At 37.7% G+C, this 8,317-nt stretch overlaps 1 protein-coding gene across 1 annotated transcript in view; it reads left to right on the plus strand.

Annotated features, from left to right (window-relative positions):
• GATD1 (glutamine amidotransferase class 1 domain containing 1) overlaps window positions 1–6,034 on the plus strand; it is a 47,495-nt gene extending 41,461 nt beyond the window's left edge. Inside the window, exons 6-8 of the mRNA XM_089653579.1 lie at window positions 2,117–2,210; window positions 3,387–3,498; window positions 5,429–6,034. Coding sequence (XP_089509705.1) covers window positions 2,117–2,210; window positions 3,387–3,498; window positions 5,429–5,435 — 213 coding nt within the window. The 3' untranslated portion in view covers window positions 5,436–6,034. The remainder of the gene's footprint in view (window positions 1–2,116; window positions 2,211–3,386; window positions 3,499–5,428) is intronic.
• Window positions 6,035–8,317: the final 2,283 nt, after the last annotated feature.

An 8,317-nucleotide genomic window follows, 5' to 3' on the forward strand; every position in this document is an offset into this window, starting at 1 on the left:
AAGCTGTACACTCACTACGTCACATTGTAGCAAAGTGTAATTTCTTCAGTGTGGTCACATGAAAAGATAGAATAAAATATTTACAAAAATGTGAGGGGTGTACTCCCTTCTATGAGATAATATATATGTATGTAAGAAGGGGCGGCGCTAAAAACACTTGAAACATGAGAAAAAAGTCCCTCTGACAAGGACCCACACCAGTCCTATAGATTCCCTAGAAGCCACCAAAAGGAAAAAAAAAAGGAGAACTCCTTCACCAACATGGATCACACTGCCTCTTACCGAAAAATATTGACCCCCAATTAAGGAAAGGTCAATATATGCTATGTGATCTCCATAAGCAAGCAGCAAGCTTGTGAGCTCTTTAATCTGGATCTTCGATATAAAGTGACTCTGGGACGAACCTATAATAAATATTATCCTCATAGAGGACAATCCAATTTAAAGATAAAAAGGAATCCTCATAGTGTAGTATTTAAGAAATTTTTAAAGCCTCAGTCACAATAAAACACATACATCAAAAATTATACAAAACAGCATGTCACCATATCCACCAGTAGTTTGTTTCTAACCGACAAGATGGCTGCCACGTTCCAGTGTGCAATGACGTCATACGCTCAAACTCCTCCCTAAGCATTTTGTCATCAATGACGTCAGGGCCGTGGCCAGCATCAAGACATCCTGCGATTTCTAGAGGGAAGGAGGCCCCCCTCTCTATTGTTAAGCAAACACTGGAAAGGAAAAGGACGGAAGCCCCAGAAACACAACAGTATATCCTGTCCCAAATAATTTTCTTTATGCAATCAAAACTGATTGTCAATCAGAAAAAAATTAAACTAAAAAAAATATAATAATTACATAAATGGATACTAATAAATCCATTTCATAAGTAAAACCATAAAAACAAAAGCCATCACGCCATCTTGTGGTCAATAAAGATATATAGGTTAAAAATACATTCCATAATAAACTATGAAAACTAAAAAAAATCATATAATAAATAACAATATAATAAATGAACATCTCATAACACAAAAGAATATATAACCCAGTGTCACTGGAAGCCATGCATGCTCATGCCATCACTATATATATATATATATATATATATATATATATATCTCATAATTTGTAGACTCCATGACTTTTACACAGACTAAATAATATACACTTAAGTGGGTATTTTTATCAAAGAATTGTGGCAGAATACATTTTGGCCTAAGTTTATGAAGAAAGATTATTTGAAAAATTTTACAGCAAAAGTAAGTGGTTTTTTTTTTCAAAATTGTCAGTACTTTTTCATTTATAAAGCAACAAATAACCCAGTGGTGATTAAATATTACCAAAAGAAAGCTCTATATGTCTCACAAAACTGATATAAATTTCATTTCAATACAGTGTTGCATGGCGGAGTCATTGTCATTCAAAGCGTGACAGCACTGAAAACTGAAAAATGGCTTGGACTGGAAGGGGGTGAAACAGTCTTAACTCGAAGTGGTTAAGAGGCTCTGTCACTACCTGCTAACCTGCAAACTAAAGGCAGACTTGGAATCAGTTATAGGAGTGCTTGGAGAAACCTTGTCTGTATTAGTGATGGAACTCTATTTAGCATATCTTTGCAGTTATCTTTTTTTGAACAATCGCCCAAAGTGCCAACTTCCCTACCCCTACAGTGCCAGTGCTTGCAAACAGTGATAGTGGGCTTACTTTACAATGCATAGTGCCAATCTTATGGGAGTTTCCTTCTTGAATCGAAAATATTTTTAGGTTAAAGGGGTTTGGGGGGGGGGGGGGGCACTTTGATGGTCCATAATGCTTTCTATCCGACATTCTCTGAAATGTTGATTTTGAAGTAAGATTGTCACAAAGATTTCCCTGCAGAATAAATGAAGAGTACCTGGTGGTCATAGGTTGTCTTTAAGTTTGTAAATCATTATGAGCAGAAAAAGAGACCTACTGTAATGGTTGCCGGAAACATAATTCCCTTCAAACACTTTTGATCCTGATACCCATCTTCATGTTTTTCACAACCTGTTTTGCATATTGTTAATTATATCATATTAAGCATGTTGTTTCTATTTTTCTCTCTGTTGGTTTTATAATATCTTGACTTCAGCCTTCTGTATTTGAGCTTGTCCGTCTGCCTGACTATGGCAGCCTGCCTCTTATCCTGGAAGACTTTGCTAAAGATGCTGGAGCAACATTTAGTGGTAAGAGTAAAAACACATATTGAAGTTTATTATAGTGTACCAGTGTGCAAACCTTACATTCTTAGGACCATAAAAGAGGCACCTTGTGCCATCTTTAAAACATCGGGGTATCTCCAAAACTTGGGTGCTCTATTATGCAGATATCCACAACAGATTGATGCCTGGCTCATTTTCTTCTACCCTTAAACCTTCCTTTTGGCCACCAAATGTGAAGGGTAATCTTACTGGTCAATGGATGATGGGGTGGAGATGAGCTATTCCCAAGATTGAACAGGCAAGCTGTTGTAAGTGTTTGCATGATACAGATGTATTTCTCTAATAAATACATGTCATATCCAAGCCATTTAATATCAAGATCAGCCTTGAAGTTTCTCTTAACTATTACCATCCCCTGATACGCACACTCTCCTTCTCTTTGCCCCCCTGCCAATCCAGGTACTCCTCGGTATGGGGAGCATGTGACTCATTCATTTTCACTCCCCATGACATGTGCTTGGTTGATCAGGAACCCAGCAATGCCACATTGTGGTGGGAAGAGAGTCTTTAGCTTCCTCTCTTTGCTTTCATCACCCAAACAGAGTGGTGGGAGTGTGAATAAAGTGAATTATGTGCAGCTAGGGTGGAAGACAGGTGACCAAAGATTACCATTTGGACAGCACAATTAGACCATTTTACACATGCACCATCAATTGTTGTGTACTTGGATGGGATGTACGATGACTGCGTGGGTGCAGGTATCCAATCATCTTGTAGCTGGAATTCATTTAGCATTGTAGGCATAAGATCAAATCTGTTAAAATTATTGTATCATATTCCAAGTGCAAATGCAAGCTAGGTCAGTTGGAATTTCTGTAGCATTCATGATCTTTCATTACTGGGGACAAAACATTTGATTTACTTAGCATTAGAATGATAACATATGTAATAGGATGCAGTTTGGTATTTGAACGAGCTTCCCAACCTGCCTTTTCATTGGATCATTACAGCTCTGTATATTATTATTCTGTTTATATCTCAGATCTATTATTTTTTAACTTTTGGCTCAGTACGCTTCATCATTAAAGTTGCTAAACCTATAAATGAATAGTGCAGGTTTCAAACCTAGCTAGATGTTTGTTTATTGAAATAAAATTATCTCTGTTGAATATCTTAACTGACTGACTTATCTGATTTCAGCTAGTGAGCCAGATGCTGTTCATGTTGTTCTGGACAGACATCTGATAACGGGACAGAATGAAAACTCCACAATGGCTGCTGTTCAGAATCTGATCTTGCTCTGCAATGGAAGGTGGGTGCCAGCTTTCTGTCTGTTTGGTTGTATCAATATGCTGATGTTATGTGTGTAATCAGCACTTAAGAGACATAAAGACTTTTAATGTCTTTTAGGAAATAAGTGTAAACTAATCACATTTATTCATTGTATGCCTGATGTTTAAAATACATTTTTTTCTTTATGCATAATGTGTTTTACATGCACATTGGGCAGCAATAACGGCTGCTGATCTTCTGCAAGTCTAGATGGGTTATGTCTGAGGACAACTCTCTTCCAGCAGTTTCTAAGGACATGAAACACCTGTAGAGCTTATGATAGCTAGATACCATCTGGTATTCACCAATCCTAGACAGGTTAGGATTAGTTTTTGTTGTTGTTGCTGTGTTTTTTTATGAATTCCTGACAGAAGTACATTTTACTTTCACTTTTCAAGGTTGATTCATGGGAAGTTTGATTTTTAATAGATGCCTATTATAAATGACAGTCTGTATGCATACACACACACACATGTGGAAGCTTCAGAATTGCTAATTTTATTTTTTAAAGGTGCAATCTTGTGGGACTGCCTTCCTGATCCTTTTTTTTTTTTTTTTTTTTTTTTTTTTTTTTTACTACACTGTGGTGTTGATTTACTAAAGGCAAATAGACTGTGCACTTTGCAAGTGCAATAGCACTCATTTTCCCCAGAACAGTGAGTGTGGTGAAGCTGATCTCAACTTGATAAAACACCTTTGGGATGAATTAGAACGGAGACTGTGAGCCAGGCCTTCTTGTCCAACATCAGTGCCTGACCTCACAAATGCGCTTCGGGAAGAATGGTCAAACATTCCCATAGACACACTCCTAAACCTTGTGGACAGCCTTCCCAGAAGAGTTGAAGCTGTTATAGCCGCAAAGGGTGGGACAACTCAATATTGAACCCTATGGACGAAGACTGGGATGCCATTAAAGTTCATGTGTGTGTAAAGGCAGGAGTCCCAATACTTTTGTCTCTGTAGTGTATGTAGGAGGATTTGTTTAATCTCTGTGTATATGTAACAGTTTACAACTAGTTAAAGTAAAGATAAGGATGACAGTCCCTAAAGATGCACCTTCAAAAAGAACCAGTAAATAGTTTAGTCAGCCGATATCTAGGCAGAATTTAAATATTAGTTTGAGGTAGCTTGGCTCTAACTTACATTACTCATAATATTCCATTGTGAAAGAGAAAGAACTCTTTTCCTTTGTTTATGATTAGGTCTGTTATTTCAGTTGCTGGTTTTCTGAGGCAAAAAGGGAAAAAGAGGTGGAGAGGCATTCTGCCTTTTGCATACAAACTTATTAAAAAAGCACAAGGAACAACATGAAAGAAATAATAATCTATAGGCGAGGTAAAACCTTTTTAAGATGAAGAAAAGTATCACTGTTTGGGTTCCCGTTACAGATACATTTTGTGACAAATATTTCCCAGGACCGCACACTAATATAGTGAATCACCAAACAAACGATCACAAAATGGCTTTAACTGACTCTCCACCCATCAAGAAAGCCCCTCTAACCTGTTTCACTCCTGTAGGGCTTAATCATAGCCGCCCATTTTGTGATCATTTGTTTTGTAGTTCATTATATTGGTGTGAGGGCCTGGAAAACATTTGTGGTTATATGGTCGGGCTTGACATGCTCAGATCAGTGACCCAGCAGCTGTATTTGAACCAGCCGGTAAATCTGACAGGAGCATGGGAATGGTGCTGCTTTTCATATCGGTTCAGATATATTTTATGGACACAATATTACAGGAAAAGGAAGGAATAAATGATCGTATTTGTACTGCAGGAGACAACTATAATATATTTAAGAACCACAGTTTCCTGTATGGCTAGAAAGTCCACCAATAAATGGAGCAGACCTACACTACATTAAATGTTTATCAGCAATTAATGAATGCTTTTAAAATTTCTGTGTTTAGGAAATGAGGTTGCAATCGAGCTTTCATAATTTATATGAACTCGAATGATCAGCGGGAAGAACTGAAGTTTGATGTGATGTGACCAACAGCATTATAGAGTGATAAAAACCATTCCAACCATGCAGCATTGTGTTCACAGACTGAGACAATGGAGAAATCTGGATCACAGCAGGAATTCATTTTACTGTGGACTGAAAATCTATTCCGACTCATACTGTGATTGCAGTAAAGTGTTTTGACTTCTGCTGTGCAGCACCAATTCACTGCAATGAAGAGGAGCAAAGGCATGGGTTGCAGCAGCCATTAATCAACATATTTATTCATCCGGGTGCTGAAAATAAAAGCTTGATTGGTTTCTGTGGGCAAACACTTTTTCTCTTTTGGTCTGTATTCCTTTGAGCCAGTCACTGTTGTCTTTAAGAATTCATTGGTGATGCCAAATGTTTCAAAACGTCCCTCAATTCACTACCCTAAATTGACATCAACACAGATTTTTTTTTTTTTCTTCTAAACATTTCCTCCACTTCTCCCTCTTCCTATTTCAAGGCAGTAGTTGTACTGTATGTTAAAACATTTCAATAAATACACTTATAAAATAGTGTGGAAGATGTAGCATTTGTCCTCACTCTTGCTTAGCTTTTCTCAACCAGGGTTCCACCAAATTAAATGTTGCTGGTATAAAAATATACCATAAGTTGCATTCAAAAATCCCTCCATAATCATCACAAAGTTACTATGAACAGTACATAAAGTGATTGATCTCCAAGATCAGCCCAAACAAAATAGACAATTTAGTCTCAAAATCTAGGTGCTACCAATCAAAGATGAAGGGGGGCTCCCATGAACATGTAAAGAAAATAACAAACAACCCTGTTCTTTTTTTCATTTTCTTTACATGGTCCTTGAGCAGTTTCTGATTCTTAGATGTTGACCTCTGACAACAATTGCCTTTTTTATCTACTGACCAGGAACATTCTTCCCACTGATGAAAGAAGAAAAGTCCTTATGGCCACACTCCATAAACAGTCCATCATTATTGGCTGTATACAAACAAAGCAGTATAAACCCACCCAAGTGATCACAGTGGTGGAAAGAGATGTTAACACATTTCAGTCTTAGCGCTTACATAAGGAGCACAAAACACGTTAACCTCTCGCTCCCCCACTGGGATCACTTAAGTGGTTTAATGCTACTTTGTACATGGGAAAATAAGTTGGACTATGGTGTTTGTTTGGAGTGCAGCCATCCAGACTTTTCTTCTTTCATCACATGCACAGGTGTGCTACTGGCCACTGCTCAGTGTGAGGTGTGCATGAACATGGGCCGACCTCAAGTAGCGCTCTGTAATGCACATTCTTCTCACTAAATACCAGTGTAAAGGGTCTCTTCTTAAGCAGGAACTACACAAACCACCAGTGTAAGTGGGTTCTCCTCCACTGACCACCAGTGTAAAGGGGCACTGCAGTTGGCACTGTCTGCAAACCTTTTTAGTCATTATTCTTTCTCTCACATCATTATTACTGAAAATATTTTTGTTGTAGCGAGCAATCCTGGGTGTGAAATACGCAAAGTATGCCACATTCCTTCTTTTTTATGTTTTGTTTGTCTATTCTTATATCTCAACCTACGGTTCACACTAATGTACTGTGTGCTGTAGCTATAATAATTATTAGCAGAGTTTCATTGAGACCTGGAAGTTTTGTCAAGGGTTCGTCTGTGTCGAGGTTGAGAAATGCTGCTCCAATTTGTACACAACAAAGTTTTATTATCTAAAACAGGACTAGAGTGGTGTAGAAAAAAAACATTTCTGTTTTGTAAGGGTTAGCATCTCTTCCTTTTTTTATGCTCCCTGTGTATATTGAGGAGATGTATCCTTTTGGTGATTATGATGTGGTTAATCTTCCCAAAATGGACACAACAAAAAAAAAACACATTTTTATATAGATACTAAGCATAGGTTCAAGTGATAGTGATATCAGGTAAAGATGTCTCATAATGCTGGCACCATGTAGATAGCTGACTCTTGCAGCATGCAAAAGTGCACTGTGAACTGTACATTGCAGTATTACAAGTTACACATAGATTAGATGTAGTAATGGCTGCAGCACATGACAGTTTGGTAAACAGTGCTTTTAGACACATATGTCAGTTATCCAGTTTCACTATGCTCTGTTTTGAATTTTATTAATTAGATTATAGAAACTGATAAATGATTCATGTATAAACCCAGACATCTTCTTTTGATCATATTCATTAAAGATTCACAATTTTCTGGACTTCTCATCCATTTCATTCTTTCATAGTTTTATCAGTAGTCTAGAAGAGACAAAGCACTACAACTAATCTAATATACCTGACCTGTATTTGTTTGCTATATAATGTATATATTTTAGCTATATATCTGACTCTGATTGTAAAATATACACACATTCAGGGGGATTAACAAATCGTGCATGGAGAAAAATGTACCAAATTCTATAAGCACACTATTTTAGATTTTTATGCACCATATAAAAGTGTCAATACACCATCTATATTACCGCTAAGAGAGGAGCAAGTATAAACCATCTGAAACAAGGAGATACCCCTACATCTATCTTTTTCTCCCAATCCTCCCTTCCCCAACTCCCCTCCCTCCAAATCAACCCAACTCCCACCAACCTCCCCCCCTCCATATGTTCAATACCTCTTTGGCCCATTTCTAGCCCTGGAATCAGTTGTGGTCTAATCCCACTATCGATTCCTCCTCCAGGGTGAGACTCAGGACATGTACACCTATTCGGACTCTTGCCTCCCATCTTTGGATCCCAACTTCGGGAGCATCTTGAAACTCCTAAAACACCACCACTATTTTTAGCGAGAAAGAAAAAAAATCCCATCCCCTTCCCC

Source organism: Staurois parvus, unplaced genomic scaffold (genome assembly GCF_062004578.1).
Source record: "Staurois parvus isolate SC_StPar_1 unplaced genomic scaffold, SC_StPar_1.0 ptg000715l, whole genome shotgun sequence".
Lineage (NCBI taxonomy): Eukaryota > Metazoa > Chordata > Amphibia > Anura > Ranidae > Staurois > Staurois parvus.